General features: G+C 52.6%; 2 protein-coding genes across 4 annotated transcripts in view; both read left to right on the forward strand.

The window, feature by feature from the left end:
• NR6A1 (nuclear receptor subfamily 6 group A member 1) overlaps positions 1–14,979 on the forward strand; it is a 58,103-nt gene extending 43,124 nt beyond the window's left edge. For 2 of the 3 annotated variants that reach the window (XM_057372911.1, XM_057372913.1), the window contains exons 3-9: positions 1,595–1,650; positions 3,089–3,246; positions 3,623–3,850; positions 4,222–4,476; positions 7,775–7,896; positions 9,279–9,431; positions 10,377–14,979. In XM_057372911.1, coding sequence (XP_057228894.1) covers positions 1,595–1,650; positions 3,089–3,246; positions 3,623–3,850; positions 4,222–4,476; positions 7,775–7,896; positions 9,279–9,431; positions 10,377–10,465 — 1,061 coding nt within the window. In that variant the 3' untranslated portion in view covers positions 10,466–14,979. The remainder of the gene's footprint in view (positions 1–1,594; positions 1,651–3,088; positions 3,247–3,622; positions 3,851–4,221; positions 4,477–7,774; positions 7,897–9,278; positions 9,432–10,376) is intronic. The other variant, XM_057372912.1, reaches the window with a different exon arrangement.
• Positions 14,980–23,107: 8,128 nt separating this feature from the next.
• Positions 23,108–24,525, forward strand: part of NR5A1 (nuclear receptor subfamily 5 group A member 1) — a 15,959-nt gene continuing 14,541 nt past the window's right edge. The window contains exons 1-2 of the mRNA XM_057372972.1: positions 23,108–23,209; positions 23,602–23,743. Of these exons, the coding sequence (XP_057228955.1) occupies positions 23,108–23,209; positions 23,602–23,743 (244 nt within the window). The remainder of the gene's footprint in view (positions 23,210–23,601; positions 23,744–24,525) is intronic.

Raw genomic sequence — 24,525 nt, forward strand, 5'->3', positions numbered from 1 at the left:
CCCTCAGCCGGTTCTCCCCCTCAGCCGGGGCTCCCTCAGCCGGTTCTCTCCCTCAGCCGGTTCTCCCCCTCAGCCGGTTCTCCCCCTCAGCCGGGCTCCCCCTCAGCCGGTTCTCCCTCAGCCGGGGCTCCCTCAGCCGCGAGGGCTCAGCGCCACCTGCTGCCCGCCCGCCTTCCCTGCTCCCTTCTTCCCTTCCTCCCTTCCCTCTGCCCTTCCTTTTCCTCATTTCCTCTTCTCTTCATTTCCTCCTTTCCTTCTTCCTTCCCCAAACACCCTCACCACCGGTGTCTGTGCCAAGGCCGAGCGGGCCACAGACAGCCATGAAAGGCCCCAGTGTTGGGTTCTGGAGCTTTCTCTTCTTGTTGCCCAAGGTACAGCATCTTTGCCTTGCTGGGCTGGTGCAATGGTCAGACACCAGGAGCCTTCGCCCGGAGCTGGGCATTGCCCCGGTCAGTGTTTGGGGTTTGGGAAGCCACGGTTYGGGTTCTGTGGCCGGTGTGCCTCCCCTCTGCCCTGCTGAGGCACTCTGCCTTTGGGCACCCCAGGAGGATTTGAGCTGAGGAGATCTCAAACCAAGCAGCAGCRTGGCTTTTGTGGGACAGCAATTTTTCCTTAAATTTTGTGTCATTTTGTRCTGCGGGAGGGCCTCGTGCAGCCCCGTGTGCCAAGCAGGGTGAGGCCGTGCAGCAGCAAGGTCACCGTGCAGCTGGGGAGAGCCTCGTGCCAAGTCTGGCCAGGTCTGGTGGGAAAGAGATGGGTCCCTGATAACCATGGGGGCACACTGGGAGCGGGGCTGCCATCGCCTTCTGCAGAGAACAGCAGAGGAAAGAGGAACGTAGAGAAGCTGCTCCAGGTTAATCCCCTTAATTGGGCTTCACTGGAGCTCTTCGAAAATTGTTTAAAGAGCCTTAAAAATGAACCTGATATGCTTGGAAATGGGGCTGCCCCTCTGAAATGCAGCTGTGCAGCTTGGTGTGGTAACTTGAGTTTTAAACAACAGCTTTGCAAGCGACCAGCAGGGTCTGACATCTCCTCTCCATTTTCCCTCATGGCTGTAGGAGCYGTGGCTCTCTGAAGTGACAGCAGGGTTAGCAGTTCCTGGTGCAGAGCTTTGTGTCCATGTTGATGGCAGCACTGGTCAGTGCCTTTCTGGGTGGGCTGTGGCTCGTGGTGCTTCACAGGACTGTGGGCAGTGGAGTTGGACATGCAGGCCTCCACATTTCATTTTCCAGYAGTCCTGGACATTCAGTGGATTATTTCCAGGGGTCAAGTAAGGTTTCTTAGTGTGTGCCACTTCTCAAATTATGCTGRAATTAATTGTGATAAAGCATTGCTATTCCCTCATTACTTGTCACTCAAGGAGCATATGGAGAAACTAAAGTCCCCGAGTAATGCTCATAGCTCCGTTGATGCGTCTCAACATTTTGGGATGAAAACTATAGAATGTGCTGCTTGAGTGCTGGAGGCTTCTTACTAAACTTGTTTATTGTAAAAAAAGAATCATTTAAGGTATAACATTTTTTCACAATAAATAGGTATCTTCTTTTGTACCCTGCATCGATGCTCCTCACTAAGGTTTGGTTGTATCTTTCAGCAATCAGAGAGGATGGCATGCCAGGAGGCAGAAACAAAAGCATCGGACCTGTCCAGGTGAGCACATCTGTCTGTCCCTCCGTGGTTCCTTTCAGCTTTTGGTTTCCTGGCTGGGCTCAGACTGCAGCAGCAGCTCGGCCTGGGCTGGGGCTGCTTTGGCTGAGCCTCTGTCATCCCTGTCTGTGCCTCCTGCTGGCATGGCTGGGCTCTGACAGTCACAAAATGRTCATGAGCTGTGGGTTTGTAAATAGAGCTGGGTGCTGCCTGTCCCAAGGTGCTGCATGGACACACGGACAGTCTCACAGCACCCTGGCCTTTGTGAGCCACACAAGGACTTTGTGAGCCACACAAGGTCTGTCCCTCCATGGCTCCCAGTAAATCTCCCTCTGCCTGCTGCAGCCCCTTCAGCTGTGGCAAGCAGGGCACCAGTAAATGTCTSGCTGATTGATGGTGCAGCTTGTCCAGAGATGCCTTGTAAAGCGCGAGGTAATTCAGCACAGCAGCTTGTGCCATGCGCCTGAGAAATGATGGCCATTTCCAGCTTGCTTCTGGGAAGGGGGTCTTTTAAAAGTTTACTGTTTATTTTAGCAAAATAGAAATAACACTGAAAGCAATTCCTGTGAGTTTGAGTGGCTGGCAAGGAACAGTCGGCCCAGCCCAAAGCGTGAGGAGCCAAGCAAGCACCTCTGTGCGCTGCTGGGCTGTTGTGTGCCTGTGGTCAGTGTCAGACACAGCTTATCTGGAACCACAGAAACCTGTTCCCTCCTGCTTTCCTTAAGTCACATACACAGAATTTAAAAAAAAAACCAAGAAGCCTCTAATGTTTATTGCCTTTTTCCCCATTAGTGGTGAAACATTCTTTCAGGAGCATGCCCAATATTTTCTTGAAACTTTATGTTACAATTAACTCAATTTTTAATTTTTTTGTCTATTTTAGCTTTGTATATGTTACTCTCTAGAATTTAAATATTTGAATCTCAATTGCTCCTTCAGGTGCCACCTGTTTCTTATCTGGGGGAAAATAGTGAACAGTGTTTCCCTGTAAATGTTTTCCTGACTGATTTTATATATGTCRCCTTGCCTCTCTTGATTGCTTTATCAAACCAAAGCCTGCCCCACCTCCTGTTTGCCTTCCCTCTGCCAGTCCTGAGTGATGTTCCCAATGCACTGGCCTCAATTACTCCCAGGTTTTTCACGGTGTGACAGTGGCTGATTTACAGCTCATTGCTGTGTCCATCTGACATCATCTTTTCATGTGTCAGTTCCTATCTGCTGTGCTACCCTGGCTTGAATGGTGCTGCAGGAGCTGGAGGTCACCACGATTACCTGTAAATAGAATTTTTCATGTGTGTTGCTAACTGCAGAGGAAGGATGTGGTACCTGCAGGAGGGGTGGGGCGTCAGCCCCATTGGATGTGACTGAATGAGGTGTTTGCAAACAGAGGATCTGCTTTTCTGTTCCCAGCCAAAGTAACCTGTGTTACTGTATTTGACAGATATCAGAGGAAGAGATTGAGAGAATTATGTCTGGGCAAGAATTTGAGGGAGAGGCAAACATGTCATGGAGCAACAAYGGAGACAGTGACCACAGTTCCCCTGGAAATGGAGTTTCTGAGAGCAACCAACCTTCACCTGTTTCTACTCCATCTTCAAGGTGGGAATGACTCTTGGAAGAATTTGGTSTTACAGGAATCTTGGCTTTCTTTCCCTGAGGGATACTTGGGGTCAGTGTAGGGAAAATGTGAGTGCATCTTTGTGTAAACTGGTCATGCAGCAGCTTCTTACYTCTGATTGTGTTCTAAGACAAACAGGCACTGGATTGAAAAGAATCAAACTGGGAAGTGAGATGTTTGTGCACACCTGACTCTYTCCAGGGCAGCATCTAAACAAAAGGCATTTCTATTCTCTGTGCTTTCCTTATTTTTGTTAAAAAATTGTTTCCYTGTTTTGTTTCTAATGGAGCTGGATGCGACATTGTAATAAAGCAGGTGGAGTTTTGGGGTTATATTAAAGAGCTTTTCCTTTTCCAGTAGGTCTGTGGAGCTGAACGGGTTCGCTGCACTCAGGGATCAGTACCTGGGCACGCCGGTGTCCACGCACTACCAGTACCTGCCGCACCTTTTTAGCTATTCCGCCCACTCGGCGCTGATGCCGCCGCAGCCGCGCAGCCTGGACCCGCAGTCACACAGCCTCATCAACCAGCTGGTGTGTGCCGAGGACCTGGAGCCGCTGGGCACACCCATGCTCATCGAGGACGGGTGCGTGGGACATGTGAACACATCCCCTGGGGCAAGATTGCAGCCACAGTGCAACAGCCAGCCAGACCCCATCCCGTGCATGGCTGTGCCTTTGCCTGGGGCTGGAGTTGGGGTGCAGCACRGGCCTGGCATGGGGTTCCGGGCTATGTGGTCTGGCCAGGCTGGMTGCTGGGCATCTGGGTGACCCCAGGGCTTGAGGGGACTCCCCTCAGCCCTTCCCGGGCAGGGTGGGTCCGGACCATCGTGGCCAGGTGACACTCTGGGCACTGGCAAACTCCTTTGGCATTTGCCTTGTTTTCAGGTGCCTCGTCAGACTGTGTCATTTAATGGTTTTAATGTTTTTTCTGCCTTTGTATTAACTGTGCCTGCAGGTATAAAGTGACTCAGGCAGAGCTGTTTGCATTGCTGTGTCGTCTGGCGGATGAATTGCTTTTCAGGCAGATTGCTTGGATCAAGAAGCTGCCGTTCTTCTGCGAACTCTCCATCAAGGACTATACCTGCCTGCTCAGCTCTACGTGGCAGGAGYTGATCCTGCTCTCCTCGTTGACTGTTTACAGCAAGCAGATCTTCGGTGACCTTGCAGATGTCACCTCCAAGTACTCTCCCTCTGATGACGAGCTGCACAGGTGAGACGTCKTTCTGAGCCCAGGGTGAGCCAGTGAGATCTGGAGATGGGGARCCATGGGGAGCCCAACAGTCAGGTACCCTCTGACCACCTTCTGGGACAGGTCACTTCACCTGTGGCTGTTTTCCTTTTCTATTTTTCAGGGAACAGTTGTTCCAGGCTGAGAAAGCACATCATGGTTAGTGCAGGATCACAGCTTCCTTCTGCAGGGAAGGAGCATGGTGCTGTGTGGGGCTGTCTGAATTTCATGTAGCAATGCTGTTGCCCTTCAACACAGCCCTACAAGCCACMTTATTATGAGGAGGGTAAAACTAACCAATAGTTTGGGTAACCCTGACACATGGGAAAGAAAGCCTTATTTAAAAACCTTTTGAGCTCATGGAAAGGTTGTTCCCAAAGCTGGTTGTCTGTATTATCAAAGTGTTCATTATTAATTGCTACTTCATTGTTTTGATTACATAAATTGAAAGATGTTGCAACCTAGCTCTTGTTTTTTCCGTGGTACAGACTGTCTGATGCTCTGAGGAACTTGATTTCATTTATCATTTCGGTCACGGTGTTGTTTTTAGTTTGGATATTTTATTTCATTGTCTTGGTGCCTGACAGATTCTTCTTTTGGTAGYAGAGTCACAATCTCACAGTACTTTGGCAGAATAGGTAGGATTTAGGGAAACTGCTGCCCTAAAAATCCACCCTTTTAAATACCTGCCCCTTGCTCTCTGCTGCTGCTGGGCTCATGATGCTGCTGGGCTCATGATGCTGCTGGATTCACCGGGGGATCCAATGTTTGATGAGACAGACTAAAACACTGCTGTGGTCCTCGGCCTTTGCAGCATCTCCTGGTTCTTTGGGGCTCCTTTGTGCATCTGTTGAGCCTGTGGTGGGGAGCAGAGAGCTGGACCCAGGTGTCTCATTTCCTGGGACAGGTTCCTCTGCGGCGCTGCTCTGCACAGCCATTCATCRTGCATCTGGTGCCGCTCCTGCAAGGAGCACTGAGGGTCATAGAAAACCACAATGACACTTGTTCCTGCATTCAGCTGTCCTTTTGTTCCTGCTGTCCTGGTCAGAGCCTCACAAGAGAAGTGTTTGTTTCATTTTGAGTTTGTGATAAATACAAGCGAGAGGTAAGACAACAAGACAAAGGAGGAATCCTCGCCCTGCAGAAACCAGCAATTCAGAGCTGGTCGCCTCGAAGGTCCTTCASGAAAGATCTGTGCACATGGATGAAAATAGGTGTTCTTGGGAGAGGAATGCTTCTACAGTCTCATCTTGTGATTTAGCTTTTCAAGTGTCATTAGTTGTCATTAATTGCCTGGGAGAATGCACACCCAAAAAGCCATTTAGCAGGAAGCTGCACAGATGAGGGGTCTGGAGCTGTGTGACTCCCTCCCACTTGTTTTCATGGTCCTTCAGCCATGGCTTGACTGTCTCCAGCAGCAATGGGATAGCTCACAGGTATCAGKCTCTCTGCCCAGAGCATTTGTAGAAAAGCTGCTCCCTTTGGATTTGAGGGGCYATTTGGAGAGGTGTCCTACTTGTGGGCATTCTCAGAGAGGCCCCAGCTCTTCTGGCGTTGATCAGGAATGACTGCAAAGGGAACTTCATTAGAACTCACAGCTGGTTGGAGAAATCTCACTGAGCAGGGATGGTCTGGTGCTTCAGGGTTAATTTCTGCTCTTACTTAGCAAAATGACAGAAGCAGAGCTAAAGTGTGGGTGACAAACAAAGGCATGGCATGAGCTCCCCAGCCCCTGTGTTTTAATCGCTTCTAACAACTGGCTAAATGTTCTGTTTGCCTGCAAGATCAAATGTTTTCTTTTGTGCTGTTTTTCTGAAGATGAATATGAAATGAATAGACTCCTGACCTCCCCCAGCACTCCTGATAGCGCTTCCCTTCCCCCTCCTCCCCAGCTGATCCCGATAACTCCCAGCCAGAAACTTGCTTGGTGTAAACTGCGAGGAAAAGTGTGTGGAGGAGTCAGTGCTCAAGAAGAAATAGGGCTGTGAAAAACAGAACAGCTTTGTTTGAAAGGGGGAGGAAAGTATGCGTAGAAAACTAAGACAGTTCAACTGCAGGAATGAGAGAAGAGCTCTCCTGGATTTATGAAGTGATGAGTGGCTGGTAAAAATGTGCATGCTCTAAAAACAATTAAACCCCACAGATGACTGAGTGGTCTTTGTGCTCATTAACTTCTTGAGCTTTGCAATCTTGCACCTGCAAGATTTTTAATGTCAACTGGAGAGCAAGAAAACTTGTACAACTTTAGATTAGCCGACAAGGCTTTCATCACTTACAATATTACTTTCTTGAAGAACTGACCTGGAGTTCAGACAGCTTGTTTTCACTTTGCAGAGGTCAAACTCCACCATGCATTTTACAAATAACTTTGAAGTAAACAAACACACATGCCAAAATAAGGTATTATTCAGTGAAAAAGGTTCTATTTCTGTTCTATTCAGAGATGGCTTGCTGGCTGTGCTCTTATTCTTTGTGCTGCACAATGCCAGAGCACGCTGAAGCTTCCCGAAACACTTCTGTCCCACTTCTAAGTGCTTCTGCAATATGTGGTTTCTTTGAAGCCGGGGTATTGCTGTGAGATGTGTTCCCAAGAGGCTGTTCTGGCTRTTGGCAGGCGTGGGATGGTCTGGAGGTTCRTGCAGACACCACAGCCCTCCACGCYTTCCCTCTTCRCTCCAACCTGGTCCTTCCYCATGGCTTTCCCATGKTGCATATGTGGGATATTAGTCCTGATGGCACCCTCTTTAGCAGGAGGACCCTCTTCTGCACCCACAAAATCTCCATCAGGCAGTTTCCCAGGAGATTTTGGGGAGGTTTGTGTTCCCTGTGCATCAGTGTGTCCTGTCCCACTCATTTCTGTCACTGGCTTCACTGCAAATTCCCGGSCTCATCAAACCACCTCGGCTGTCAGAACAGGCTGGTGGTGAACTGAATCACCCAGAGAGGGTTTTTTCCTACAAGTATCTGTAGATTRTGGACTCTCCATCCCAGGGCCAGTCTGGATGGGGCTCTGAGTAATGTGGTCTAGTGGCAGGTGTTCCTCTCCRTGGCAGAGGAATGGGACTGGATGAGTTCTGAGGTCATTTCCACCCAAACCATTCTGTGGGTCTATGATTCTACATTTGTGACTGAGACATTTTCCTCTTTATTTTTGGTACCAGCAGACTTCACACAGTTTTGATGACCTTTTAAAATTCTCTTACAAAATGTTAGAACTCTGAAGTTACTTTAATAAGCTTCATGCCTTCACTGTACAGTCCATGTGATCTCTGTCCTGCAGGTTCAGTGAAGAGGGGATGGAGGTGATGGAGCGGTTGATCTACCTCTTTCGCAAATTCAACCAGCTGAAGGTCAGCAATGAGGAGTACGCCTGCATGAAAGCCATCAACTTCCTAAACCAAGGTGAGTCAGCARAGAGAAGGTACCAGCCCCATTGTTCATTTTTGTGCTTCAAAGTGTAAATTTGTCACACCAGTCCTCCCTATTTTAGAGCTTTTCTGACTCATTAAGATATTTGCCTTCAGGATATATCCTTAGCTGGGTTCCTGCTTTCTAGGTTCTACACCTAAATCTGACTCTTCAGAGTGAAAGGTAATCATAAATGAAGTATTTACATGTAGGCCATGAATTGAGCCTAGGAAAGGGCTGTATCCTCCTGTTGATTAAGCAACATATTAAAGCTGGCAGTTCAGGCTGCTTTAAAATGCATGCAGAGGCAAATGCTCAGGGAATAGTGTTCAGCTGTAATTTTAGTAATAAATGTCCCCAAAGTCTTTTGTACTGTGAAAGATAGTTGCAGTCTGTAAAAATGTGCTACAGGCTCCCTCCTCCCCCACTCATTTCCAGAGGGAGATAATGCTGACACTTCAATCTGTGCCGGGCTGAGGTTCCGGTTTGCTTCCCTGGGCAGTTTCCTGACACTGGATAATSCACTTCTCGAGCTGTCTCCATTGTTTTCCAAAATGTATTTTCATTAACTTCCTGTCTTCTTTTATTTTTAGTTGAAGTTTGCAATTTTTTATGTGAAATACCTGAGACTTATTTTTAAAAGTCAGCTTTTAGGCAGTAGATCAATGCCTCTTCCTCAGCCTGCTCCAAGGCTCTGCAGCTTCCTCRCTCCTGTGCTGGATCCTCCCCAGGACCCGGCAGTGCCAATGCCACTGGTCACGCTGCCAGTGGGACTTCCTGCCTGTCCATTTTTCCTTTGTGTGTGTTGCCTGACATTGGTAAAACTAAATTTAAAAATAAGAACTTGACAAGTTTATAAAGCTCCTGTGACATAATTCATAAGCAGATGGGGAGAAACRTGGTGATACCTTGAATTATGGAGCTGAGTGCTGTCCTCAGCCAAGATGATACAGCTAAAACCAAAGGGCTTTGGTTGTCACATCTGAGGAGGTGTGACACTGATCTGCTGTGAGGAATAAACCCTGACACTCAGCAGGGATTTCGGGTTGCTGGGGCTGTTTTCTCCAAGAGCATTCATTGAGCTGCAGATGGGCGGTGTAGGATATTGGTTGTTCTCTTCCCAGTGTTTTGTGGAGRGAAATCCAGGATCCAGCCATGCATGTTAAAACACATCCATGATGCAGGCACAGCAGGRGGAGAGATGGGAATTTGAGTATTGGTCTAACTGGGTGCTGGAAGTCAGTCTCCAAAGCAGGGACCCAGATCAGARTGACACAAGTCAGTCTGTCCTGAAGGAGTGGCACTAAGTGCAAGGCTGCTGCTCTTCTGAGATGTTTGTGTCATGTATTCATTACTCTAATTATGTTCTTTTCCAGATATCAGGGGTCTGACCAACGCATCCCAATTGGAGCAGCTGAATAAGCGGTACTGGTATGTTTGCCAGGACTTCACRGAGTACAAATACCCCCACCAGCCAAACCGCTTCCCTGATTTAATGATGTGTTTGCCAGAGATACGCTATATTGCAGGTAATTTCCTGAGCACTTCTCCCACTGGGAGCAAGTTACAAAATTTGCTTTTGAAAGATAATTARCTCTCAGCAGTGAAATTCTTGTGGACTTTGGTTGAGGATGTTTGCGTGGGACCTTTTTCTGTCAGAGCTTCTGCCCACGTTTAAGCCCATCGTGTTGCCCTGAGCTCACCCAGTCAGAGGGACTCTTGGCGAGGTGTTCTGGTGATGCTGGTGGGCACAGGGTTAGTCTGCTTGCTCTGACCTGGCACCTTTTAAGTACATTGTTGAGTCTCTCCTTGTCTTCTTTCACTCCCAGCTGGGTTGCATTTTGTCTCAAAAGGTTGTAATCCTGGTTTGAGTAGTCATCTCATGAAAGTTAGACAGACCCCTGAATTAAGCAGAAGGTGATCAGCAGAGTCAGGCAGACCAGTGTGACACCCAGATTTCCGYTTGTCTGGACCTCGGAAATCCGCAGGTGAATTCTCAACTGCAGTTGTGTCGCTAATTAGATCTCCAAGGTCTGGTGCTACTAAAACTGTTTGTTCCTGAATGTTATGGCAGAGGGAGATGCTTGCCTCCCTGTGTCAAGGCTCCGTATGCTTCATCCCACTCSGTCCTAATGAACTAGATCATAATCTCTGGGTAGCTCTCGTAATTTACTCGTGGAGATCAACAAGGGAGTTTGAGGTGAGATGGGATTTGGTCTTTCCCAGTTTCTATAAATACTGCTCCATTGTGGAGAAATCATTTTGATCTGACTTTGCCCATTTATTTTGCTTTCTATTCATTAAATAATAAATCACATTGTGTCCAAATGAATATCAAATGTCTAATGTAGCTGTAGGATGATTAACTGTTTCTGTGAGAAGTTCAAGGTAAAACCATCTCCAGTGCCGCCGGCTTAGGTGTCTCTGAAATCTGATTCAGGAGTGGCTGCTAATTCTGGTTTTTTTCTTACCAGGAAAAATGGTGAATGTCCCCCTGGAGCAGCTGCCTCTCCTTTTTAAGGCCGTTCTACATTCCTGCAAGACGAGCGTGAGCAAAGAGTGAGCACAGCAGGYCCCGGCCGGTGCCTTACGCTGAGCCTGGGCTGGGAGCTGGCTCACCCTGGGAGAGGGGCAAACGCCATCCAGGCAGGAGATGGGGCAATGGGCCTCCCTGCCCTTGTAGCAAGAATCTTTTTTGTTTGTTTTTTTTTTTTTTTTACTCTTTTTCCTATATATTTATTTCACGACAGAGTTGAATGTATGATCTTCAACACGATGCACATGGTTCTGTAAGAATGCAGCAGATGCATTCTCCAGCGGTTTACAGAATGTGAAGATGTTTAATGTTACAGTGTTTGTTAGGGTTAGTTCTTTTGTATTTGGGGCTGGGGACCGAGATGACTAAGACTACCTCAAGGAGAAGATGCTGTTCATGCACTGCTCTTTCCATGACTTGCATCCAAAAGCATTTTTCATGGAGAGCAAATGTCAGCAGAGCTGTTAGGATCCCAAAGGGACGACTTTGGAGAAGTGGGTGCTAGAGAAGTGCCAAGCTTTTTCTTTAATTTAAAAAAAGCAGGGAGTGGAGAAGTCTGTCTAGGCAGTTGGTTTCTTTTCCCCTGGCAGTTTCCAGATGCAGGTTTCCCRGTGGGGTGGCAGTGCTCTGAGGGGCTCACTGCTCCTGTCCCCTCTGGGGRCCTTCAGGCGGGGTCTGCCCTAGCCACTCCTGGCCAGCTGCCCTCTTACTATTGCCACAACACCTTCCAGCTTCTCTGAAATTGTGTTCCTGCAGTCCTGGCATTACACAAAGGTGTTCCTGTTGCTAGAGAACTGCAAGGACTTTATCATGACTTCCTTAACATCCATTTTAGATTTACAAAAGCAGGAAAAACCTACTTAGAGAAGAGGCACRATTGCCCCCATTAGTGTGTTCCTCCAACATGGTATCTGGCTCCTGAGGCTTCTGCATTGCAGCAGTCCCTGTTTTGGGAGCAGTTCATGTACCCTGTGTTGAATGGGCCCTGTGTAATGGAGTGAGGGACTCCAGTGTCCTCTGGCATGGCTTTCTCTGCTGGACTCAGGGAATGGGTGTTCCATATCCTGCCAGGACTGTCTTGTTCCTTGTGGATCACAGAAAAAGGAACATTACTGCCATACTTGGTGACCTGCTGTGTTCTAGGTGTTGCAAGGCTTGGATTTTCCATCTCGCCAGCTCCCCACCACTCCACACAGAGAACTGGTTTAGTGACTACTGATGAGCTGATTGAGTGATTGCTAAGTGCTGCTGTTCAGCTAAACCTGGGCATTCTCATGAGTGACCTCACTGTTTGCTTCTTGTGGTGGAGAGGTTGGATGAGATGTTCTTGTTCTCATGTTCTTAATTAGGAATTAATATTCCAAGATTCAGTCACCCTTTAGTCAGCCTTGGCTGGATTTCCTTCCCTGTCTCCTTAGATAAAAATCGGGCATTCACTTAGCACGGTGGCTCATTGATAAGTGTTTGAATGCTGATTTAAAGATATTTGGGGAAACAGCTTTTGTTCCTTCAGGGTAGGAGGSACGAGTCACTACCTTCTTGTCTTTCCCTGATGACAGTTGCGTGGCACAGAGCGAGCACAGCTCAGCAGGGCTGCAGCTGCTGTACATGAATGTGATGGTGAGCAGGAGAAAAATCCCATTCACCGAAGTCGTCTTTCCSTCCCTCCCTCTCCCTGGCCCGGCGGGTGCTCCCGGGATTGCAGCCCGAGGGAGGTGTGACCCGCTGCTTTGGCACATCCCGGTCACACACACCGGGGCCCTGCTGCTGCCTCACTGCAGGCATCCCACTTGGGCATCTCCCAGCTCCACGGTTTCCCTTTTCTAGAAGTCCATAGCTGTTCATTTTTCATTATTTAAACAGGATGTTACGGGTAACAGCTGCTGCGCCCAGCAGYGGCTCAGCTCGATGGAGCTTCACATCCAAAGGTGGTTCCATAAATCTCATTTACTTTCTGACAGTACAATGAGATGTGTGTATTCTCAGGAAAGCCTTCTGCATACAGCCGTTACCTCACATGTTCAGGGGAAGATTTTAGTGTACCTGTTTGTAAGTTAGAATGTATTTTTCAGCTTTTAAGTTCGATTTCCAAATAGCTTGATGTGATCTTTTTATTACGGGTTATTTCTGGCTTGCTGTTTTATACACTCAAGGAATTTTAAAATTGCATAGGAGTAATTTTATTCTACGGTTACTGAATTATTATAATCTGTTGATGAATAAGTGTTTTAATTAGTGTACATAAAAGCAGTCATCTTGTCGTCAGCTATCCAACAGAAATTATCTATTGGATAATCTGTGCTTTTCCAAAATAGCCTCCTAAAACTAATGCTGTTCCAGCAACCACCAAAATCCTAAATTCAGTTATGATGACAAACGGACATGAATGTTCTACTTTCTGTTGTAGAAAGCAAATTTTACAAAGGTTGATTGGCAGCAGTATCCGTTCCCAAATACCCATTTGCTGTAGGGAGTAGAAAATCCTTCCTGAACTGACAGGTAAGGAAGCAGCAAACAGACCAGACAGAATCACCGGTCATTCCTGGTATCTTCTGCACCAAGTCCTCTAATGACTTGTATTTTTTAAACAGGGTAAAGTGAATGTGTTGCATTGCAAACTCAGGTATTATGAGAAGGTAGGAATGTAGCTAGAGACGTAGAGACTTTAGGTAGATGTATTTGTGAATTTGGTTTGAAGGACACCCTGGAAAGGTTGAAATTTGTGTTCCATTCTTCATGTAACATTCGGTTTACAGGGACTCATATTTTATTTGTGCTTAATGTTAGTAGGGGGAAGTTCATTATCTTTGGTATCTATCTGCTCTTGCTTATCTGACCTTCTGTCATAGAGAAATCAATCAACAATAATAGACTTTGGTAGAATTTTCTGCCATGACAAGTCAATTTTTATCTCCGATTTGAAAGATAAATTGGCTGGCTGACCCCCTCCTCTCCTTCAAAGCATCAATGCAGATAGAAAGCTGAAGAGTTACCTTTAATCTGAGCAGAGATTTGGGACATAAAYTTGAAGCACTCAGGCCTCACGTGCTCAGGGGTGGCTGCTGAGGAGCCCTCGCTCTGTGGTGCTGCTGGAAGGGGTCCCCAGTAAGGAGGCTCAGTCCCAGTGTCAGTGCCAGAGCCTGGGGCCTCAACAAAACACTGGAAAGTGAGTGAGTTTACTTTCACTATAGCTCAGCTTTCTGCCAGCTGGGCTGAGCCTTGACCCCTCAGTGTGGGTCAGTAGCCAGTCCCTCTCCTCGGCATGTCCAGCCCCGTGACAGGGCAGGGGGATGAGGGACAGCCAGGATGCTCAGGGGTGCCAGGTCCTGACACWGCTGGGCTCTGGGCATGGCAGAGCTGCTGCAGCCGGGCCTGGTGCTCCCTGTGCTTCCCTTGTGTGAGCTGTGCCAGTGCCCTTCCTGTTCTCACTTCTGCAGAGGCACTGAGAGCTTTGGGTCATCAGGGAGCAGCTCTGGATTCTTCTGTMATTCTTCAATCCAGAGATGTGATTCTTAACCCTTTGGCCATCTCCCATCACACGCAGGCCAAAGGAGGAGCACRGCATTTTCAGAGTGACCAGTGGTCAGTGACGTGGCCAACTCCCTGCCCAGGGGAGGTGCCACCCCAGTAGTACCCACTTTCCCAGTGCTGGGGTGTGGCTGTGAGGGAGTCTGTGGCACTGAGGGGTCCCAGGGGTGCCAGCAGGGTTCCTGGGCTGCTCTCACTTGCAGGTGGAGGCCTTGGTGGCTCTGTCCCCACCCATGCAAAGGCTTGAGTGCCTCTTGCTGCCGTTCCTCCCTGTGCCAGCAGCATCTGTCCTTACTCCCAGGCTTCTGCACAGACCCACAGCCACCTCAGGTAAAGGAGTTTAAGTCTTGTCCTTCAAACCAACTTTAAAAAAAAAAAAAACAAACTTGAATTTCTTTTTTCTTAACTACATTTTTTAAAAGGAAAAAAAAAGAAAAAAAAAAAAGATTCTCCTGTGAATGTGCTATTTCCCATTCATTCTTTCTTCCTTCTTGGTTTTGATTTAAAGCTATGAAGCTCGGTGTCTGTGAAAATGTTGTTATTTCTCAGGATAATAAGCGGCAATCATCCCTGCCACATGAAAGGCAGGAGAAAGGGGGAAACTTGGGKAACTAGTTTAAGTATGAAACTAATTTTTAAGTTGTAGATGATGTGTAAATGGAGGGGAGTGCATAGCTATCAGTATCAAGCTGTGGTGTTTCTCTGGGTTCACGGTGTGTTGTTTCAACGCACAGAAGCTCAGGGATAAGTATTTAAAATGTGACCCAGAGAAATCCTAGTTTTGATGTTGCAACAGTTGCTTCTTTCACRACTTGTCTGGAGGATCTGTTGAGAGCTGACTAAAGCCCCATATGGGGATTTTGGGGGAAAACCTTGGGTTTGCCTGCTGAAAGCTCAGATGTGGTCCAGTGGGCAGAGCATCCCAAAGCTGTGGGGGCTGTATGAGGCTGTGCCCTTGCAGCACCTGGAGCTGGGGCAKCTCTGCYTGTGGGGCTCACAGAGGGCTGTGGAGAGCAGGGRAYAGCAGGGGCTSGGCAGGGCAGTGGGGAGCCCCATARYCCCTGTGCCCACCAGTGCCCAGCCCTCCTTGTGCCCATTGGGCAGGGTAATGGGGAATTGAAAAATATCATTATTTCTGGTGTTTTGCATTCCCCCTGAAACACATCAGCTGCTGAGGCTGGGGGAGGTTGCTTTCTATTTCTGCATTACCTCATCCTTCTGCCTTTGGTGTTCAATGTGTTTAAGTGTTTGTGGAGAAGGCAAAACAGGAATTTCTCATTGTGTCCCTGACAGCCAGTACCAGGGCTCTCTACTCTGTTGCTTATGAATTCTTAATTTTCATCAGTATAACTTTCTCACTATGGTTGTAGGCACAGTCAGACAGTTTGAGAAAGGCCCTGATGTGTGACTCTGGTTGGGTTACAGCTGCTATGAGTGTCCAAATGGCCCCATCCAGCCACAAACAGGGCCAGCACTGAGTGAGAGTCAGAAAAAGTTTGCAGGGCTGAAACCCCCTCCCAACACCSTCAGCCAGGATCTGTAAATCTGAGTTTAAACCAGCCCTGCAAAAAGCTGGGGAGGTCAATCTGGGCAGTGTTTTCTTTCCCTTGGAAAAAAAATTAAAAATAGCTCCTSTGAGCTGCCCTCTGACAAGTGTGTGAAAGAAGCAACATGGTTCAGTGGAAGAAATGCCCCCAAGGGCAAAAAGAAACAGAAATTGAGACCAGATGACGATCAACCTTAACAAAGCCTTTTGTGATTCATTGTTCTCTTTCAATTTATAAAATGTCTTGTAATAGTTGATAACATTATTGACTCAATTTCCATAACTAAACTACCTCGTGTGACATCCTGTTTATCATCTCAAAGGGATTGTGTGAAAAACTAAATACTGCCAGTGTGTGTTGCCAGCGAGGAGCAGGGGCTCTGATTGCTGGAGTTGTGTTTCCCTTCCCGTGGGCTCCTGTCACTGCCCTGTGTCCCATGCCTGAGGCTGAGCTCTGGTGTCCCTCCCTGGGGAGGATGTAGCTCATGTCACTTTGGTTCTGTTGGTGYCCATCAAGCCTCAGGCCTGGTTCCAGCACAGTCCTGGTTGCATTTTTAGCCTGAGACCTCACAGGACCTCGCAGTTCCTCGTGTGTCCGTCCYGGGCAGCGTGAGGAGACAAGTGGGTCACGTTTGCTGCTTGTATGGGCCCTTGCTGGCTTGAGGGATGTTTCCAAGGGGTGAGTCCCGGCTGCTGGCTCCTTCTTGGTGGTTCCAAGCGTTGGTTTCTCCAGTTCATTTTTCCCACAATCCCTTGTGTAAATCAGGGAAGCAGGATGTTGCCTCGGCATGACACACGGTGAACATTGGCACACTCGGAGCCGGGGCTGGGGCAGGAGGGTGTGTCTGGCCCCCACTGCACCCATGAGGAGTGGGCACTGGGAGCTGCTCCTCCTCACCACGCTATGACCAATGAATGTTTGTGCCAGCGCGTCGGTGGCACCGCTGGTCCCTTGTGCAGCGGGACTGGCACGGGTCCGTGACAGCCTGACCCACCCCTGCTCCACGGCTCTGCTCTGGGACTTGACTACCTGTGGAAATGTGACCAATAAGTGTTGAATGCATGTTTAGTGAGTGTTTAGCTGTATGAACTAATAAATRTGAAATGTTCTGCACCGCTGGTGTCTCCTGGCTCCTTGTGTCTTCCCKTTTCGGTGGTGGCTCTTGGGGTGGGGGAGCCCAGCGCTGGTCTGGAGGAGGAGTAATCCAAACAAGCAAATGCACCACAACTGCCTGACCAGTGCGCTCTGGAGAGAGGAGCTGCAGGAATTGTTTAGCAATCCCTTGTCCTGCTGAGGTGGGTGTGTGCTAAAGGCCTGAGCAGCACTTTCTGTATTTATGCTGCTGTGCCTGGGAGTGCATGGGAGTGCACAGGAGACTCACTCAGGCACTGCTGCCACAAAGGCAGCTCCAAAGTGAGCAGACAGCCCTGCTCTGCTGCTCCCTCCTGCAGGGCCTTGCGCTGCCCCGCTCTTCAGCCGAGTGCTCTCGTGCCTCCTGTCCTCTCCTTGTGTTAGTTTTCCTTGTTTACATTGTTCTCCTGTGCAGAGCAGCTCCAGCAGCTCTGACACTGTGCCACCCAGCATTTACTCCCCAGGAGGGGTCCCTGAAGGTCAGCAGTGGTGGGTCCCTGGTAGGTGGCAGAGGATGCTCTGGGCACATGGGGTGATGGGTTTGTCCTCAGCTTCAAATGAAGCTGGAGCTGCCCAGAGATAACACAGCCTTTCCCCGACCCCGTGCTGACATGAAGCACTGCCTGGAAAGTGAGGTTGGAGTGGGAAAAGTACCAGCACATTTTAATTTTCAGCTCCTACTGACCACCATATTTTGATTAGAGCTCTGCTTCCTTTTCATCTGAGTGCTCCAGCGGGTGACAACTGCCACAGCCTCGTGTGCACGGCGCAATAGTTTATCACCGAAGGCCAGCGGCTCTATGAATTCAGAGCTAGTGCGGAACAAATCACACTGTCACTAACGTCACACTTGTTAACCTGATCTTTGGTGGATCACTAGTGTCAACATTGCACGGGACATACATTATCGGGCCCAAGGACTTAGGGAGATGCGTTTGTCAGGCTGCTCTGTCACAGTCCCACTCTTGACCTTCGCAAAGTAACTTTCAAGGGTAAGCTGCCTTTCCTCTTGACAGGAGTGGCTCTTCCCAGGAGTGTGTCACCCCGTGGGCACTGGCTGGGACAGGGCTGTGGGGTCAGCTGGGTCACCTCCCTGCAGCAGGAGGGAGGACCTGTGGGGAGGGTCCTGTGGGGCCTCTTCCAGAGTTGGGGAAGGTTCTCCATCGATGTCCACCCTGCCCATGTCGATTCCATGAGCTTCTCCCCATCTTGTCGCCAGCTGCTCCCACATCTCTCCTCATCTCTTGCCCAGTTGCTGTCCTTTTGGAGTTCACACCTGCAAACCAGCATTCTAAATGCTGCAGACTGGTGGGTTGCCATTGTGTGGTCCATCACCAGGCTTTCACATCTCAGTTTGTGAAGTGTGGATGTTTCTGATGGGGTTGGTTGCCACTGCACTGGTCAGATGAAGGATGGGTCGCCGTGGCTGGGCTGGTAAGAGCATTGAGAGGAGGTGTGTGCTCCAGGTAAGCTCCTGGCTGAGCTGCTGTGGTCAGCTGGGTTTTGTGGGACCTTTATTGGGGTGGTGGATCCCCTCCCTGCAGCCTGCCACGAGTAAGAGTGGAATGGTGCCATAGGCTGGTGTGGGGCACCCTGTGGGGCTGGGWGCTGGGAGGCCAGCAGGTTGGGGCTGTGCTGGAGAGGATGTGGCTCATGGCTGAGGGGACCCCAAGCTGAGTGCTGGGTCTGTGCTTCACGTCGCTGTCCTGTGGGCCGACCCTGCTAATCAGCTGTGAAAGAGAGAGAGAAAGCTGGAGAGAAATCTTTCTCTCTGCTAACCTCATCACAATAAAGATTCCTATAAAGAGCTCTTATCCTTGAAGAAAATGAGGCACATAAGCAGGAATAGTAAACAAAAGGCTGTCATTTTGACCCAGGAGTGCTTCATGTTGTTGGCAACTGCCAAGAGGAAACATAAAGAGAGGCTGCATCCAAGTCCCAATTATGCATAACTATGTGACTGATATGTCAATGAGTCCCCCCGGGAGGAGACCACCAGCGCTTCCCGGTGCTGCCTGCGCAGCATCTGCACCCGCCGCCACGGCCGGGCCGCCCGCGCCCCGAGCGAAGGCGTGTGTGGCATCGGAAGAATGCGGGGGACAAGGTAATGTCATCGGGAACGCTATCGCCCAAGTCCTCGCCACACGCGCATTATCGGCGCGGGCCCCGGAGTCAGGGACTGCGGGCAGGCGGCGGCGTTTGGCAAACAGTAGTGCGGGCCACACCTGCTGCAGGCACGCTCCGGGAACGTGGCGCAGGCAGGAGGGCTGCCCCGCGCCGATAAGCTGAGTGGATGGAGATAAAATCCGAGCAGGAGATACGCCTTGCTGAGCATCAAGGCTAAGCGCTCGCAAGGAGCCAAAGCACGCCGTGGCCCACAGCGGGTGGTGTGGGTCTGCGGGCTGCGGCTGCAGCATGGCCGTGTGGGGAGGAGAAGGGGCAGAGCAGTCTCCAAACCAACAGCTGGAGCGTTAGTGGTAGATGTGCCAGTGCTTGGGCCCATGGAGGGCACAGAACTCTGCTGCTCCCTTGGCAGAGTTGGCTTGCTCCAGTGACATCAGGGCAGCAGCTGTGGGGCCTGAGCCCAGCCCTGAACATCCCCTCCCCAGCACCGGAAGCCAAAGCCACTTCATCCTTCTGTCCTATGTGCTGTGGCCTCCAAAATGTCACCCATCAGTACTCCTCCCTATGCTCAGAGACCCTTGAGGCCGCTGGGAGCCAGCTCTACCCAGTGCCGGTGCAGCCATTCCAGCGCCGTTTCCCAAATCCGCCCTCACGCCATGGGCCCTGCTGGCCTGCACCAGCCCTGCACCGGCCCTGCCGATGGCCGCACGCCCTGCAGGAGCCAGGCCACAGCCTTGGCCAGGGCCCGTGCAGAGGAAAGTGCCCAAGGCCAGCGGGGACGTATTTACCCCCGAAAGCACCTTGCTGCAAAAATAGCAAGTGGCCGGTGTGAGGCCGGGGCTTCCCAGGGGAACAATGGCTGGCAGGAGGAAGCGGCCGCGGCCGGCCCGCAGCTCSGTCCCGCCTCGTGCGGCGCTGAGCCGCGAGCCGCTGTGTGCCGGCCCGGCAGGGACCTTGAACCTGACACAGATTTATTTTCTCTGACATTGGCATCGCGTCGGAACATCTGGCATGTGGCTGATAATTGCTGGAGATCGGGGCGGAAGCCACTCCGGGCCTGGCGCTTCTTCCAGAGCTGTGTTTTCATTAGTTTTTCTCCTCTCTTCAGCTGCAGAGCAAGGAAAAAACAAGCAGGGCTTTGCAGCCTGTGCTCCCACTCCTCTCCTCACAGCACCAGGGGCTCGCTGCTTCCCTCACGCTGCAGTGCACGTCACTGTTGCACCATGTCAGGGCTGTGGTGATACAGAGGGAGTACGAGCCTTTCTTTCCCTGAGCCCAGGRCTGTGGGTGCTGCTGTGCCACCCTGGTTACCGGCAGAGCCAGAGCCTTCAGTGTGCTGCTGTGGGGCTCACGGCCATTGCAGACACCTTTTCTTGAGGCTGTCGTCGCTGTGGGCTGAAGCAGAGAGCTCGACACTGTGCAAATGTGGGGAGACACCGTGGTGATGGACGGCCGGAGTGTGGGGCCGGCAGTGGGAGCAGATCCCTGCTCTGGCAGGAGAGGAGGGTCTCTCATGCAGCCTCTCGCCTCGGCGTTGCAGTTCCTGTGGCACACAGGGCAGCTGGACCCCAAGCTCTGCCGGCACAGTGCCCGTGGGTAGGTCTGAGTGTGGCCATGGAACATGGGGAATCACACAAGCAAACACAGCCATGGCTCGGCTGCCGAGGCCCTGGGGCWCTGGCTTTCTGTGAGCGCTGTTCCAGCACACGAAGAGCCACYGGCTGCAGACTCTGGGAGCCTCAGGAACTGGGGAGTGGGCCCTGAGCATGGAGGAGCCTCCTCCCTCCCTCTCCTGCGGAGGAGATCTCTCAGGGCTGAGGAGGCCCTGGCTGCATCCTGGTGCTGGTGGGTGAGGTGGGCTCACGTTCCTCCCAGAAGTGTCGTGCCCCATGCCCTCGGCCCCCTCCCTCCTGCCCTGGGCCGTAAATCAGGGTGGCTGTGGGTGCTGGGGCACTCTGGTGCCCCCCACCTCCCTGCAGGGTCTCCCTCCCGGGGCACCTTATCTGCTACAGGGGTCCCACTTATCTTTGCTGTCACTTTCTAATGCTAGTTTATGGGCAGCGTTTTGTAGCTTAATTATGATGTTTTTCAGCACGGTCACGTGGCCTCAGAAGCCAATAAGGCACCGAAGTGGGTCCATCCTGGCTGAGCCTGGCCCCCATGGGGAGGAGATTGGCCGGTGTCCTGCCTGGGGCGGTGTGTGCGCGGCCAGAGCCCCGACACCTTCCCAACGGACACGGGTCCCCATAAATCGCCCAGGCTGCCGTGGACAGGGCGGCAGTGCCCACACCCCACGGAGGCTCCTCGGGTCGCAGCTCCTGGCTGGTGGCCGAGCGAGAAGCTCTCCCAGCCGCCGGCCCCACGCGCAGCAGCCGTGCAGCCGCCTCGCGGTGAGTACGTGTCCGTGGGGGGAACCGCGCTCCCCATCCCACCCATGTCCCGGCCACTGCCGCCATTCCCCGGCTTGGTGGCGGCCAAGGCCAGAGCTGGGGACGCAGYAGGGCTCGACGAGGAAGCAGGAGTCGTGTGTGGGCCTCCGCTTCCCGTCCCCGTCAGCGGGCGTGGGGATGGCGGCTCTGCGGATCGTGGGCAGCAGAGMGAGGCCTCACCATAGCCTTGGCCCCGCGACCAAGCCGCTGCTCTGAAATGACAGATCCGCCTGCTGAGGGGCTCAGGGGCCCAGCTGGTGGTGGCTGGGGGTCCCCGGTCACCCAAGAGTTGGAATTTGTCCCCACCCTCTGGAGCAGGCATGGGAGGCATCCAGGACCCCTTGACTCGTGGGGTAGACTGAGCCTGTGTCCTGTCCCCATCCCACTCTGGCAGGGATCACAGCCTTCGGCTCCAACTCTCTTCTCTTCCTCGCAGAGTTTGCTCAGTTCTCCCAAGCCAGAGCCCCTCGTGGGCTCCTCTTCCCGGATGGCAGGTCCTGCTGCATGGCTGTCCCACACTTCCCCGGGGGGCTTGTGGCAAGTGTGGGGCCATGGCCGAGGGGCTCTGCCGGTGGTGGGAGCTCCTTCCTGGCCGAACAGYGGCTGACCCTCACTGCGGGCTGCTCTGCTGCTATTCTTAGCCCGGCTCCATTCCTGGTGGCTCTGGAGTGATGCTCCGCTGAGCCCATTTCCTGTTTGCTGCTCTCCCTGCCAGTGCTGCTTCCTACTCACTGCACCCGTGGGCAGCTGGTTTGTGGGGTGAGAGTGTTTGATGAGATGTGTGGGATGAGCCCTTCAAGAAAGCCATGCAGGATCAGCAGTGTGGGGCTTCAGACCCCCAGAGCCTCRGGTCCCRGTGCTGCTGTGCTGGCTCCTGCCAYGCTGGSACAGGCYTGGCACYGGTCACCAATGGTCCCTGACACAGCRGGTCAGYCCTGCAGGTTGGGCTCAGMTCCAGTGCCAGGCTCAGGGCTGGAGCCTCAAGCTCCCCATAGCTGAGTCCTGGGCTGTGGTGTGTGGCCTGGGAGTGTCCTACAAACAGGATGTGCCAGGAGCCAGGGTGCTCCTGTGCGGGTGTGCTGCCATCACGGAACATTTCATCCCCAGTGGTGAAGCACTGATTGAATACCTGCTGTCTGACAGGCACACACACCGTTGAGAGTGGGTGCTCCAGGCAGGGTGGCCAGGGCTAGGTGCAAACTGTCACCTCCTCAGTGGTGGCTCCAGGGGAGATGTTAGGAGCTGCTGCACACCCCAGTGTTCCCCAYGAAGCTCTCCCTGGGCTGGCAGGGGCAGCTGCTGTAGGGTAACTGTGTGTTCTGACAAAGCTGCTGGTCCAGGGCTGCACGGAGCAGAGCAGGCTCGAGCTCAGACATGGCCAATTTTGCTCCAGTCCCGAGACTCCTGTTCCCAGCAGGTCCTGCCGCTTTCAGGCCAGACACCCTGGAGAGGCTGCGGGACTTGATCCCCACAGATGGTGCAGGGGACAAGGAGGGTGTCGCTCCCCTTCCCGCAGAGCGGTGCCCCTTGCCTGTCCCTGGGGGAGTCCCTGGGGGGATCCCCGATGTCGCCGAGGCCTGGCCGAGCCGCTCACCAGCCCGGCCGCCGCATCCCCGGTGCCCGTGCCGGCGGGTCCCTCCGCCCCCGCCCCGTCCCCGCCGCCGCTCGCCGCTCGCTCTCCCAGAGGAGGTTCCCCAGCCCCGGGGGGCTGGCCGTGAGCCCGCACCAACATGGAGATGCTCTTCCAGGCGCTATAAAGAGCTCCGGCTCCCACACCTGCCGCTCGGTCTCCACCGCCCCCACTCCCGCTCCGCACCCAACGCCGGGGCTGGGACCGTCGTCCGTCCCCTTCCCCGTCCCATCCCGTCCCGCTGACCGCGGCTCGTCCCGCAGCAGGGCCGCTGGAGGGGATGGACTATTCCTATGATGAGGACCTGGACGAGCTCTGTCCGGTCTGCGGGGACAAGGTCTCCGGGTACCACTACGGGCTGCTCACCTGCGAGAGCTGCAAGGTAGGGTCAGCMGGGACGCTCGGGGTCGGGGCTGCGGGGCCGGGGCCGTGCGGGGCCGGGGGAACGCAGCTGGGGCCGTGCGGGGTCGGGGAAACGGGGCCGGGGCTGTGCGGGGACCGCTGCCCGGGGAAGAGGGGTCCGGAGCTGTGTAGGGAGCGGGGAGGGGACTCTGYAGGGGCCGGGGTAACGGGGCCGGCTGCGGGGCTTCTCTCGCCCGTTTTCGTTAGCGGCGGATTCGCGCCCGGCGGCGGGAGAGGAGCGCGGCCGCGACGGGAGCCCCGAGCGCGGCGGGGGCGGCGGAGCCTCTGCCGGAGGCGGGTGGCGGGGACGGGGGGCCGGTGCCGGGATGCCGGTGTCCGTGCCCACCGCATCGCCGCCGCCCGCCGCCGCAGGGCTTCTTCAAGCGCACGGTGCAGAACAACAAGCACTACACCTGCACCGAGAGCCAGAGCTGCAAGATCGACAAGACCCAGCGCAAGCGCTGCCCCTACTGCCGCTTCCAGAAGTGCCTCACCGTGGGGATGCGCCTGGAAGGTAAGGACGGCCCGGGCACGGCGGGGAGGGGGACGGCGGCGGGGCCGGGGATCGTGCGGGGACCGTGCGGAKGCTGTGCGGCTGCCGACACCGGTCGCGCTGTCCCCGCCGCCGCCACCTCCCCAGGTCGGTCAGTCCCGTCGCGGCTTCGATTCCGTTTTTCCCTCCCAAGTTAAGAAAAAAATCGTTTTTTCTCTTCGTCTCCCGCTTTTCCTTGTTTCGTTTTGTTTGTTTCCCCGGGGTTCTGGCTGCTACGGCTTCAACTTTCCAGGATTTTTTTTTTTTTGCTGGCAGAAAGGTTGGGAAATAGCAAATAAATTATTGTTTTCCTTAAACACATAATTCCAGAAGCCGAGACTTAAGAAAAACGTTAAAAAWTATGGGGATTGCAATAAAACTGCCGCAGACCCACCACGAATTAAATTTTTCCTCTCGGTGACATTTARTATAACGGATCTCTGACCCCCGGGGGGACAATTCCAGCCCTACAGCCGCCGYCTCTCTCCTGTCGGCACAGAGGATCCCGACAGCAGAGTCGGGCCCCGACAGTCCGTGTTGTCGCSTGTCGCGGGTTCCGCAGTGCTCAACATCCGGCAAAGAAATATATTTGGGGGGACAGGTCKTTGGAACGGGATGGCAGAGCAAAAGCAGAGGCAGAAGGAGACCCCCACCCCAGAGTCGGCCTCCCCCTCCCCTCTTTGCCCTTGAAATCGTTTGCGTTGTGCGTGTGTGGAAGGGGGCTGAGTCCTCCCGCCTGGCCCTGGCCGGGCTGAGCCCCTCTC

This window comes from Malurus melanocephalus, unplaced genomic scaffold, assembly GCF_030028575.1.
Source record: "Malurus melanocephalus ecotype Western Australia unplaced genomic scaffold, MMel_1.1 scaffold_181, whole genome shotgun sequence".
Classification (NCBI taxonomy): Eukaryota; Metazoa; Chordata; class Aves; order Passeriformes; family Maluridae; genus Malurus; species Malurus melanocephalus.